We start from the raw sequence: 13,821 nt of genomic DNA, 5'->3' as shown, positions 1-13,821 counted from the left end.
TATTCTAGTTGATAAATTCTTAAATATTCAATTTGCTTAGAATTCAGTTTAAGCTTTTTTTTTTTGGTCAAGACAATTCTACTTTTTGAATCCTCATTTAACGATAACAAACCAGAAAAGGGAAGTAAGATGACTCCAGTTATGACAGACCCAAGATTTACTTCAGTACAAGGCAGAAATGCTTATATTGGAACAGGACAGACAACAACTTAGCACTGACATTGTGTATATGAAAAATCCCATTATCATGAGAGTTTGCACTCTGCAAACAGAGTGGGAAGTATTTAAGGTGCTTAGAAATCAAATAGAGCAGGTAGTATATCGAAGAAATTCCCAGAACAACAAACCTAGTCTAAATCCATTAAGCCTACATAAGGAGGGTTACTACAGTAGGAGGAAACAGAGCAGGAATGTAGAAGAGTTACAGAAACGTTCACCTGTGTGTTCACAAAGGAATAATTACAGTACAATATATTTGAAATAGCTTCCTGAAGTTAAAAGTGTAGGCTGCACTTGGAAAATTCTCAAGCAAGTATATTTTAACCTCGCTTGGTCTTAACCGAGTCCTTGTCTCCTGGGACAAAAGGCTTTGAAGGTACAATCAAATTAGTACTGAGCTACAGTACCAACACTACTTTTGAACTGCAGTGCTGGAGTACAAATCTGCCTTTAGGCTTCTGTGTCTGATGTTGGCATGAAGCAATTTTGCCTGGCAAAGACCAATGGAAGTGCTAGTCATCAATATAGCTTCTTAGAACTAGCTTCCCTCAGTTTTTTAAAACAGGCCTACAGGGGTTTTTATGTTGTACTATCAAATCCTACTAGTTACTAAAACATGCAAATAAAGACTACTCTTCGCCATTATGTGATTAAGCATCTTTTTAATATTTCTATTGACAAACATTGTAAGCATAACCAGAGTGAACAGTATATACTTGGAGTCTGTCCAGTGAGTGACTGAACTACTGGTTCAAGGAGAACTACTGGCATTGTAATTTCATTTTCAGTTGAGCCATAGGATGCTGAAGTGATCACGGACTAAGACGCGTTCCAATAGTGCCAAATTCTAATCAAAACTCAGATTGTGCGTTAGAAGCCAAGGCCGAGGCAAACAATTATTCTGTATCATACACAGAAAGCAATTAGTATTAAACAGACAAAGTTTGGTCAACAAACTAGTTTTACTTCTTTAGTATCTTTTTGCTAATGACTCAATAGGCACAACAGTACCAGTAAGCATATGAACTTTAAAATGCACAATTGCCACAGACAGTTGACTTGAATACAGTAATAGTGTTTGGTAGCAGACTTAGAGACGACTTTTAGATTCTTCCACTCTTAAATGATGTTGTATTTCCTTATGACCTAGTCATGCACTGGAGAGGAATTCCACAGCAGTCTCCTTCTCTTCAGTTAACTCCTTAGCAGTCAGATCCATCTTCTCACGAGAAAAATCATTGATAGGAAGACCCTCCACAAACTTCCAGGCCTTGTCCTGTTTGAAAACAAATAAAAAGTCCCACCGTATAAGAACAAGCTTCATTCAGTCTGTGCAAAGGAAACTCTGCAGCTTAAGAAACAGAGTTTATGGCCTTAAAAACCACATCAGGCAGAAGTTAATTTTGTTTTCAAATGAAGAGTACAACCAGCACCAGCAGAGATTCTGCTTGTCTATCAGTACTTATTTGACAACTACTACAGAATGGTTCATAATGGTCCCCTCTGTGAAAGACTGCTAAAAACCCCACGTCCCAGCAACTGCAGTCCCATACTAAAGGCAGTGCTGATAACAAGCTCAGATGACACTTTAGCTAGGTCTTGCAGAAGATACTTGGATTTAAATAGTCTTGTTACCTTGATCACAACAGGGAATGAATATAACAAGTCTTCAGGAACACCGTAAGAATTGCCATCAGAAATTACTCCCATGGAAACAAATTCCCCCTGAAAACAGAAAAGTAAGGGACAAATACATTTTTTGCTGCTAGGAGCAAGCAAAATTTTAACTTCCAATACACTGCAACTCCTGTGACACACTTTATTCCAGAAAAAGTCAGATTTTTCCCTCTCAACACACATAACACACTTGAGGTCAAAGACATTGTCACGTAATCAAAGCATTACGCAAACGAGCACTTACTCAAGAGCACTATCTTACCGCTGGAGTGCCAAACCAGATGTCTCTCACATGATCACAGATAGCTTTGGCAGCTGACATCGCACTGGACAGCTTCCTAGCCTTAATCACGGCTGCTCCACGTTGCTGAACAGTCTGCAATTAAGAAAAAACCCTAAATTGTAAAGCATCAGGATCATAGCTTAGTCTAAACACTGTTAGTAAATGCCATGCGAAAAGACCACCTTACAAACATTATTTAATTTCATCAGTCAAGATACAGTTCTATCACTACATGAACATGGCATACAATCCAGAAATACAATCTAGAAGAGTTTTGCCAAGACAAGAACATAATGAAATATTTCAGACTGGTTCATTTCTTTGTATCTGCTTTATAGCTAGCAGCCCACTATAACTTCTTTCATGTCAACCAGATGTTTCAAGCTTTTACCACCAAGAGACTTCATGTATGTAACAGATGTCTCGGTGTAATACTGGGAATTAATTTTTATTTTTTTTTTGCTGAATACAAACGTGAACTACTTGCTGGTCTCGATCCTACAGTATGTAACATAAAATCAATTTAATTCCTGAAGATAGTTGAGCCTGCCTCCCTACACTCAAGTTTATATCTAGAAATTTTGTACTTAAGAATTGCACTTCTTAGAATTAGAATAGTTTCCTAAACCTTCTATTTTTTTTTTCTTTTAATAAGTTTTGGTACGGCTCTATGCCAACTAGACCCCAGTCTAGAAAGGAAAAATTATGAAATCTTCTTATCTTAGGCAAAGCATTCTAGCATAGATCAGCATTACAATGTACCTAGAAAGCCAAACCAGTATTGTGCCTTGGCCATGTAAGATACAGCAGGATCAAGGTCAAGGACAGGTTTCTGCTTACACTCTGGCTCACAAACTTTGGCTGCCAGCATACAATCATCTATTCTGTAGCAACAAGCATGAACTGGAATAAGCTATATCCAAAACCAAGGCAGGACAGAGTGCGGTCGTATAACAAAACACACCGTCAGTCCCAAACTAAAAGTGCTTCGGCTAAGATAGCACCTGGCTGTCAGCATGCCAGTAATACTGCAATACCAAGCAAAGTACAGCTACTTGGAGTCTCGTTCATCAGGGGCTTTAGTAATCCTGTTTTGCTTTATATTGCATTTAGGTAGCCTGTGCTCTTGATCAGTTAATACCATTATTTTGTTTTACTATCCTACATTAAAACATCTGCAGCTGTTTTCTAGATTTTTCAGATACGCTGTTGATGAGGCCACAGATTTAGATTTGGAAAGTGTGTGCGTGTATGTACATATGAGGGGGGGCTGCTGGGGTTTTTTTGGTGGGTGGTGAGCAAACAGAAGATCATCCTATTTTATCTACAAAGCTGCCGAAAAAAGTCACCATAGTGAACTGTCAATGGTGCCTGTGTGCCAGATGAGTTGTACTTAAGCTATGATCAAAATTATTTTTGTTGAATCATTTTAGCACTCCAAATGGCTTTTTCTAGTAGTATTTACATAAGTTTCATAATGCCTTAATTTTTTCAAAAGCAAATAACTGATAAAGACAAGCTATCTGAAGATGACTTACTCCAGTAAGACAGGAAGGGCCGCTTCACTCACTCAGTCGTTTACATAGCTCACAATTTCATATGAGGTTAGGAGAAAGCAGAAGCACAGAATGACCATTTAAAAAACCCCAGGATCTTACCAGGATAAAGTCTCCCTTCAGCCAGCTGTCATCTTTTATAGCTTCATAAACTCCAACTTCCTTTCCTTTCACATTTACCTTCGCGTGGTTAACATCTGGATATTGAGTGGAGGAGTGGTTGCCCCAGATAATGACATTCTTCACATCATTAGCAGTCACACCAAGTTTCAGAGCAATCTAATTGGAAGTTAAAAAATGTCCATTGTGTTAACTCCAGCTTCTCAGTTCACAGACTTCTTTGAAAGCATTACACTGTTTGTATTTGGTAGAGACAAGGAAAGCATTCTGCTTTGAATAGGCCCTTTTTACCTGAGATTTAGCTCTGTTGTGATCCAAACGAGTTAAGCAGCTGAAGTTTTCCTTTGGTATTGATGGGGCTGACTTTGATGCAATCAGGCAGTTAGTATTTGCTGGATTCCCAACTACCACAACCTAAAAACAACAAAGGAGAAGGGGAATGTAGAAAGATGAAGAAGCTGTTTTGCAGAAACAGCTCCCTCAAGTGAACTACATGGCTTTGCCTTCAAAGAAGCTATCAAAAAGTTAAGTTTTCTAAATCTCCTGGTTGTCTTCAACAATATTTTTTCATATGTGCATTGTTCATAGTCAGAGTGTCTTTTATAACTGCACAGAAACATATTTTCTAGCTAGGTATATTCTTTATAATTTGACATTCAAATGTGGAAGAGAATAAGACTTCTAGGGAGATCTGCATACTGACCCACAGCCTGGCTTCAAACCCCATGCTACTAGATAAAGGGAAAGCACAATACATACACACTAGTTGGCCCACAGTGAATTCACCATCACCTTTTAAACTGTTCCTAGACCAGCTGCCACTACTTTATACAATTGCTTTATAATTAAGAAAGCCAGAACAGCTACTTATCTCAATGTTCATAGGCAGTTAGAAGTAAAATATTGCCTGAACTTAGATCAATTTATTACTATGGAAAACTGATTTTTATTCATCCTTCATCTACTAATGTGCCTCAAATGATAAACGTCAAGCTCCATATACTCTCAATCACACAAGCTAATCTGCAAACCTCCTTTTGTATTTCCCCTTTTGAAAGTGAGTTAAGTAAATTTTCCATTACTCTGCAATAGTTATATTGGTAGTTTTTATTCCAAATGTATAAAGAAGCAAACAAGCCTTTAGAAGCAGTAGGAAGTTCATCAGCAGAGGAAGTAGACATTAAAAAGTCAGTTACAAAGCACAGTAGGTGTCTGGGTCTGAGCTTAAGAGCAGTAGGAGAGCAGCCACATGATCCCATTAACTGTGCTGAAGGAATCAGAGAGAACAATTAAAAGCTTCCAATGCTCCAAAGACCAAGATGCAAACAACCTAAATAAAGCCTATTTTTTGCACATCTGTAATTCCATATTGATACTGAAGTTCAGGGTCATTATGTTAAAGCCACAGATGGATATGAAGTAGGCAGCTGCATGTAGATAATTTAGTTCTCCCAGAGAAGAGAGATAATGAGTAGAAGATTGCCTTTTTTTTAATATAGATTTTTTTTTTTTAACTGCTGGTAACCAGTTCAGAGTACGTGTGGACTACAGCAATACAGAGTTACCTTCTTCTCCAAACAAGGACTAAATCATCTACCTATTTAACATACTATATCTCATCTAACCTTGACTGTGGTATATTTTCCAGGGCCTAAGGAATGCCTGCACTGAATAGGCTCCTGCTTGTGCAATATCATTCTTCAATGTATTTAGATCTCTACATAACTCAATGAGTTAACTTTTTAAATTCCGTTTCTGTATTCACCTTAACAGTCTTTTTGGCATACTTGTCCAAGGCTGCACCCTGAGACTTGAAAATTTTCACATTTGCTTTGAGTAAATCCTTCCTCTCCATTCCCTCTCTCCTCGGCATGGAGCCAACCAGAATTGCTATGTCAAGGTCTTTGAATGCAACTTCCTCCTTGTCTGTTGGAATGACCTCTAAAAAAAGGAAATGGGGCAGAAAAAAAAAAATCTATGTAAGATAAATACTTATGGCAAAGCGTTAACAGGAATACTCTTTGGTTCATAAATAGTATATAATCTGATCTGACAACACCACCACCTTCCCCTTCCAAAAATACAATTATAGTCATTTGGCCCTAACTCCACAGATTAAAAACCATTTACTGGCAAGTATTTATACACAAATATTTATCTAAAGCTTTAGATATAAATTCTGAAAATAACAGGAGAAATTATGTCAAAAGATACCTTTCACGTGACTCTCTCTGAATATATATACACATATGTATATATGAATATTATACGTATGTATGCATATATGCTGTTCTTCATTTTTACAAAGAAATTCTTAGTGGCAATTATCAATACAAATGAAGTTTTCCCTCTCCCTTTAAGAATTCCAAATGAAGAAGGTTTAGTTTGTACAAGAGTTGTTAGTTACACGTTTTTTTAAGTACTGTAATAGTTACAGTGGCATCTACTGGCTCCCTTTCTTCTGCATGTTTAGTTTTATCAGAACTTAATTTGTTTACACGACTTGATGAGCGATTTTTCAATTTGTGTCTTTATGCAGAAGCTATTTCTGAGACTAGAATTTTTTTTTTTTTTTTTTACTTAGTAAAGGCATGTAAACATATCTAAAGATTCAGTGTTATTTTACCACTGGGCCAGAATACAATGGATAATTGCACAAGTACCTGACAATTTGTTGTACATGCTGACAACCCAGGATTAGATGATATAAACCAAAACCCGGGTATCTGCATAGTCCATTTTTTACACAAAACTCATTCAGTGACATTCTTCCTAGCTTACAGCTGAAGTTAAATAAAATTATCTTCCACAAAATATAAAACCAAGAAAGGATCATCCAGTATTTTCTTTTCTGCTTAACTTCCTGCCAGCTACAGGAACTCATGAATGCAGTAGTTGTACTAGAACATCTTGTAGGTATAAGAAAAATTTCTTTTGGCTACCTCTCAGCAGTGGTAGAGCACAGTCCTGCAGCTCCATCACTACACCTTCCAATACAGTCATCATGGGAGTGATATCCAGCAGCACAAGAACAAGAGGCTGTAAATAAAGAAATTGTTTAGTGCAAGTTGCAAGTAATCTGCTTTGAAAATGATTACAAAATATCTGCTAGAAACTGCTAGCTGTCCAAGACTAAAAATCCATTTACAGAAAACTGAAAAACTTCAATATGACCAACAACTGAAAGTTTGCATAACAGAGCAGGACTCCATTTTCACCACTTAAAGAATAAATTATTGCATATTGGTAAACCATTCTGAGTGTCTACAGAAAACAAGTTCAGACATTAGCTTATTCATTACTGTGCAGCAGAGACAAGTCATAATTCAGTGTAAGAGTTACCTGTTCTTTGCCAAAAACATCTCCCTTGGCAATACTGTAGAGAAGCGAGTAAGCAATCTGCCCGGCAGCTCCAGTCACCAGGACTCTGATAGGCTCACCCTGCAAGAAAGTTACAGACACTTACCCACAGTTACACAGTGCAGGCTCGCACCATCTGAGAGTGGTAAAAATTAACAGTGGATTAAGGCCAGCTCCTGGGATCATATTTCTGTTCTGCTAGAATCACCAGCAATTTCTCTACTTGCTTTTACAGAAACAGATCATACTTGCAAAAATATCCTTAAGAATTGTTCCTAGAAAAGTTTCCAAAATGCCAGGAACGACAATCTATTTGAAAAACTTTGATTTCCTTTTAATAATGCTGCCTTTTTAGCATAAGGTTTTACAACATGTACCCACTTATTAGATTACCCATTTGTGTTGGGTTTGCGTGGCAAGGTTTTGGTAGCGGAGGGGGGCTACAGGGGTGGCTTCTGTGAGAAGCTGCTAGAAGCTTCCCCTGTGTCTGACAGAGCCAATGCCAGCCGGCTCTAAGACGGGCCCGCCGCTGGCCAAGGCCAAGCCAATCAGCGCCTCTGTGATAACATATTTAAGAAGAAGAAAAACACTTAGAGAGAGCTTTTGCAGCCGGAGAAAGGAGTGAGAAGATGTAAGAAACTCTGCAGACACCAAGGTCAGTGCAGATGGAGGGGGAGGAGGCGCTCCAGGCGCCAGAGCAGAGATCCCCCTGCAGCCCGTGGAGAAGACCATGGTGAAGCAGGCTGTCCCCCTGCAGCCCATGGAGGAAGGATGAGGGGGTGTAGCGATTCCACCTGCAGCCCGTGGAGGACCCCACGCCGGAGCAGGTGGAGGCACCTGAAGGAGGCTGCGGCCCGTGGGAAGCCCACGCTGGAGCAAGTTCCTGGCCGGACCGGTGGACCCATGCAGAGGGGAGCCCACGCCAGAGCAGGTTTGCTGGCAGGACTTGTGACCCCGTGGGGGACCCCATGCTGGAGCAGTTTGCTCCTGAAGGTCTGCACCCCGTGAGAGGGACTCCATGCTGGAGCAGGGGAACGATGAGAGGAGTCCTCCCCCTGAGGATGAAGAAGCGGCAGAAACACCGTGAGATGAACTGACCGTAACCCCCACTCCCTGTCCCCCTGTGCCGCTGAGGAGGGGGAAGGTTGAAGCCGGGAGTGAATTTGAGCCCGGGAAGATGGGAGGGGTGAGGGGAGGTGTTTTAAGAGTTGATTTCATTTCTCATTCCTCTACTCTGTTTTGCCTAGTAATAAATCAGATGAATTCCCTCTCTAAGTTTGGTCTGTTTTGCTCGTGACAACAATTAGTGAGTGATCTCTCCCTGTCCTTATCTCGACCTACAAGCATTTCGTTATGCCTTTTTTCCCCTGTTTAGTGAATGAGGGGAGTGAGAGAGCGGCTCTGGTGGGCACCTGGCCTCCAGCCAGGGTCAACCCACCACAGTCTTTTCTTCAAACTTACTACAGAAGTTTTACGAGCTGCCATACTTCACCAGTTTTCAGATTCTTTCAATTTTGAGGGCTGTTTCCATTAAGCATTTTGAACATTTACTTGCAACCAAAGACTTATCGAATGCCAGAAATCAAGGAATCTAGTGGACTTAAAACTACTGCCTCACTAAACTGTTACGCAGCAATTTAACAAATCCACAGACAAAAGCTACATTATGGACAAATACAGACACTAACATCCATAATACAACTATCCATTGTCAAACTGACCCAAAACTCCAAAAGACTGGGAGAGGACTGCCAACACATTGCTATATTGCGAATGGGGGGAAAAATGGCTTATCCTATAGCAAAAGTCCATTTTGTTAAGCAGAACCAGGACTTGGGGAACTCCAGAGGTTATTTAATATTGAAAAGGGAAAACATGCCAAAGGACATTCATAACCTAATATTTTATAAGCCTGGTTTTTTACCTCCCTTTTCCCTAGAGGCAATAGGGCTGGGGCAGATTGTGCTAAGACAGCAACAAGCAGACTCTGACCAGCCTGCTGGAATCCCATGCCCACTTTTTCAAATAATTAAAAGATGATCATTTGAACTATGGCCAAAACATCTTCCACATTCAATTATGTCTGAAGTGATTTAATTGTATACTGGGTTACATTATGAAAAGTGTAGCTTGCAGAGCAAAGGCAGGCATTTCACTTAGTGCTGGTGGTTGCAGCTGAAATACTGAATCCAGTTTTGGACCCTGAATTTGAGAGGGATGTTGAAAAACTAAAGAGGGTCCAGGCAAACATTACTCAGATGGCTGGAGACAGAGATTATGTCCTCTAAGATAAGGCTGAGGGAGCTGGGCAGTCTGGGAAGGTAGAGGACAAGGGGTGATCTAACAGCAGCCTACTACTGCTTCGAGGAAGGTTACAAAGATAACGCTGCCAACCACCACTCAGTAGCAGCAGATGGCAGAACAGATGGCAGCAGCTACAAATCAAGAGAAAAATTTGTAATTAGGGTGGTACTGATGCACTGGAACAGGGTACCCAGAGAGTCTGTGCAACCTCATCCTTGGTGGTTTTCAAGACCCAGATGACCTGACTTAGCAGTGGCAAAAGCCTTGCTATCAGGCTGGACTGGACAACCTCCAGACTCAGAGCAAGTCAGACTGGATGACCTCTAAAGATCCTTTCCAACCAATGTTCCTGTCATTGATATTTATAGGAAAACCATTTTGGGATTTGAGTGTATTCTCTCTGCAGAAGTGACCAGCCAAGCACAGCTGCATCAAGCTAGCATTAGATAATTATAAAAATGAGGCCACCTACCCCATTTTACCACATACTAGATAAAATGAGAGCATAAGTCATGAAGTTAAACTACTGAACTTGCAGATTTATACCTCAACATGATTTTGCCTTCACTATGGGAATGATTCTTTAAACATCTGGTTAAATGGCTACTGGTTATGGTGTTGAACTGCATTATTTTCTTTTGAATCCGTCCTACTGTGAGTATCATCCCTCAAATCTCGTCAAAACTCCATGAAGAGGGGGAAGGAGAGCAGACAATTGATTATTGCTGTTTTAAACCTCAAAACTAGTTTTGGTACACTGTTCTTGAAGAGGGAAGTTATACCATCCAAATGTACCATAATGTCTGAATGATGATGGACAGCACAGATTAAGATACATATCAGATTTTAAAGCCAACTTTTCAGAATGTTTTTAAGTAGCATCTACATTTTATTTATGTAAAGGGAACAATGAAGACTTTTAAGGCAGTTAATCATATTAATTAGGAAAATAAGTACTGGAAAAGTACCGTGCTGCAAAACCTTGGCCTGGCAAAATCCCCTATCTGTAGCATATAAAAAGTGATCCCATGCTAAGCATGCTACTCCAGAACTCACACAGATAAGAGCAGAACACATTTTCTTTGAATTACATGGTATCCAACATCAACTGTGAATTGATTTCTGAATTTCCAGTGAATGGAATGAAGATTTTAAGAAGTTAGGCTCTTTCTCCTTTGCAACCTGTGAGCCAATCTAAAGCAGTGTCACAAAAAGGACAAGTCAATGAGAATTTTTTCCACTACATGCACTTTATATGCTAATGTGATTTAAACATAGAAAGGGTCAATCTATCCACTCACATTACAGTGAATATTAAGCATAACAACAGGAGAGGGAAGGAGTGGAAGATAAAAAGGCAAGAGGTAGGACTATTTTTTTTTTTTTTTTTACTGAGACAAACTTAACATTTAGCCTTGTTAAAAAACTCCGCCCTCTCAAAAAAATTATGTTTGCTTACTACCATGCTGCCTGTTGTCCCCTCATTTTGGACTGGAGGAGGAAGAAACATAAGCTAAAATAAGGCAAGGAGTACTGCCCACTTGTTTGTTCTCTCCAAGCCTTCAGTACACCGGATTCACATACAAGCTTTCCCCGACCTCCCCTACCCCTGCACCAATTGTGAGCTATTAGTATCAAAGAAATTTTCATGCTTTCTCTTGATTCCAGAAGCTGGATTAACATGCCAGAAATATTGTGTTTCTTACAAAATATAACTGTCCCCAGCCCCAGAAACCTTATGTCACATCACACAGAAGAATTGGTATCATCGAGCATCTCAGGCTACTTGTGGAGGTGGGGAGTTTAGAGAAGTGCATAGCTCCCTATGGGAGTGGTAGGCTCCACATTCATGTTCAGGCATTTTAATCCGTGACTTGGCTCCTGCACTGAGCTTTGGTAAGAATACTTCCACACTGTGGTAACTACAGAGGTGACCTTTACTCACTCTAAGGTATACAAGAGCTAGAGAATAAATTAAACCAAATCTAACTGAACTAAACAGTTTCAAAGCCTTTCCCACTTCACATACATCAGAGGTATAGTTAAAATGTTTTAAGAAATGGAAACATTAGTAAAGATCATGGAGCCCAAAGCAAAACAGTGAGCATTGCACCCCCAGATACCCTTCTCCCTTTAATTTAGTAAATGTGTAGGATTCCCCCTGCCCCGCCCAAAAATTATCACAGATAAAAGTAAAGCTTCCAATATCAAATTAAGAAACTGGATTTAATACCTTCCCTAAACACACACTTTGGCTTAAGAACTCTGAGCCTAAATTATCTCTGTGATTACTGCTGATATCAGCAGACCTAAAAATTTTAGTGCCATATATAAAAAAATAGTACTACACTGCAAAATTGATTCAGGAAATTACAAAGGTAAGTAAAAGAGTAATATTAAATAATTCACAATCTATCAAATGAAGGGATGACTAAACCCAGTGTCCTGTTTATACAGCTGATGGACTTTGCATTACTAATTACAGTTATAAAAGACCTCTATAAACATAATTGCTGATAAATTTGTTTGTAAAGTATCATCAACCTAATACTATTCCTAAATATTAAAGCCAGTTAAGCTATCCCACCTTGCTTGACAAGAATGCTTTAAACATTAAACTAAACTGTATCGCCTCAAAAGTCTAGAGTCTGCCTAACAAACTTTCCCTTTGCTCTTCTCTCTTTAAAATAGGATTGCAATGACAATAAATGCATTTGGAAAAGTGGTAGAAAGTATCAGCAAGACAGTCGTGCACTTCAGCAACCCCAGCAGGGCAATGGTTCATAGGCTGAATTCCAAAGGAATTCTTTCCTTAAGAAATGACCTTGAGACAGGTGCCCTTAAGAACTTTTACCATTTCATTTAGCTTATAGTAGTTGCATCAATAGACACATGATTTTGTTTCAGAAGTTTAAAACCTCTACCCAATGCCAAATGCATAATTAGAATAGTGAAAGTAAGATTAAAAACCAGTGACATTCTAAAAAGTCTGGGCATCAAAGTAAGTTTCAAATAACAGGTCTCCTGGAGACCAGCAAATTCATGGTAGCCAGTTTTGAAAGCTCAAGTACAAAGTAAAACTTGCTGCCTTGTCATCACCCCTGAGAATCCTTACTTTGATTAGAAATAAGAATGGAGAATTAGGTTAGGTAAGATTTACAGATTTCAGTATTTTTTACTGTATAGCTGACATAACAAGCAGCATTCCCAGAGCACTGAAAGAAAAGGTTTGAAAAACAGGGTATAAAGTCTAGAAAAACACAGAGATTTTACATTACTATAAAGGAAAGCAAGGTCTCTGAGCAAGTTTGTGTGTGTGCATATATGTATGCCACAAAAAACCAAAGCACAGCACTCCAGTTCACCTGTGTAACCTCAGGGCAGAACTAGAGGATTCTTTGACAACTTTGAGAACCTACACAAACAGATATACTTCTGACAGCAAGCAGGCATGAAACAAGGGAGAAAGACATTTCACAGGCATTTCCCCCTGAGCTAACAGAGAACCTTTAATGTCTCACGAAATTAAGGAGCAAGCATCTCCATCTTCTCGAAGGCCACGTCGCCAACCAGGGGGCCCAGAAAGGTGCCGGCTTTAGGAAAAGGCACGATTAAACCGCTGAAAGGCCAGCACCGGGCCAGGGAGGCTCGCCGGGGTGACCCCAGCGAGACCGCAAGCTGACCTCCCCCGCACGCCAGTAAAGAGGAGGCAGAGGTGACGCTGGGCCGACACCGACCCCCAAGTCCCCGGGCTCGAAGGTCACCTCGTCGCGGCCTCCCTAGGGGCTGAAGCGAGCCCTGGGCCACCGCCGGGCCGTTTTCCCCCCCGAGTGCCAAGAGCACCCTCAAGTCACCCCCCAAGGCCTTGCGAAGGCGCCGCGGGCAGCCCAGCATCAGAGGCCGTCCGGCGAGGAGACGGGGATGGGGGTGTGTGTGCGGAACCGGCGCCATTTCGCGGCTACCTCCGCCTGACGCGAGCCCCCTGCCCCATCTGCCCGGGCGACAGGGCGCAGCCCGCCGTCACCCCGCCCCAACCGCCACCTAAAGGAAGGCCCACCGGCTCGGGGAGCAGTACCGACCATGGCTGAGAGGAGCAGCGAGTCCGACAGCCTCGAGGTCACCTCTACAGCGCGACTAGAGCCGCGACAGCGCTGCGCTAAGGTACCGCGGAGGGGCGGGGCGTACCGTCCCGCGCGGCCGCCTGGGGACTGTAGTCGCGGCTCCCGCCACCCCGCGCAGCTCAGAGCTCGGGGAGAACTACGACTCCCAGCGTGCCTCGGGGCACGCGCGCCTCGCCCCCGA

General features: G+C 41.1%; 1 protein-coding gene across 1 annotated transcript; it reads right to left on the bottom strand.

Annotated features, from left to right (window-relative positions):
- Window positions 1–864: 864 nt before the first annotated feature.
- MDH1 (malate dehydrogenase 1) lies at window positions 865–13,763 on the bottom strand. Its single transcript, XM_054820704.1, has 9 exons — window positions 13,599–13,763; window positions 7,198–7,296; window positions 6,798–6,894; window positions 5,621–5,796; window positions 4,147–4,269; window positions 3,838–4,014; window positions 2,159–2,272; window positions 1,855–1,944; window positions 865–1,495 (listed from the first exon to the last, which is right to left on the bottom strand). Exons 1-9 carry the CDS (start codon window positions 13,599–13,601, stop codon window positions 1,370–1,372), a joined length of 1,005 nt encoding a protein of 334 aa, XP_054676679.1. The 5' UTR covers window positions 13,602–13,763; the 3' UTR covers window positions 865–1,369.
- Between the last annotated feature and the right edge of the window lie 58 nt (window positions 13,764–13,821).

This window comes from Grus americana, chromosome 3, assembly GCF_028858705.1.
Source record: "Grus americana isolate bGruAme1 chromosome 3, bGruAme1.mat, whole genome shotgun sequence".
In the NCBI taxonomy this organism is placed as follows: Eukaryota; Metazoa; Chordata; class Aves; order Gruiformes; family Gruidae; genus Grus; species Grus americana.
The sequence above is the reverse complement of the archived record's forward strand: the minus strand, read 5'-3'. Positions and strand labels throughout refer to the sequence as shown.

Excerpts from the sequence above, each read along its gene's own strand:
- MDH1 (XM_054820704.1), bottom strand. Across the intron at positions 2,273-3,837 it reads TGAAGGGAGACTTTATCCTG|ACTGTTCAGCAACGTGGAGC; the intron begins GTAAGATCCTGG and ends TCTTAATTGCAG. Across the intron at positions 1,496-1,854 it reads CATTCCCTGTTGTGATCAAG|GACAAGGCCTGGAAGTTTGT; the intron begins GTAACAAGACTA and ends GTTTTCAAACAG.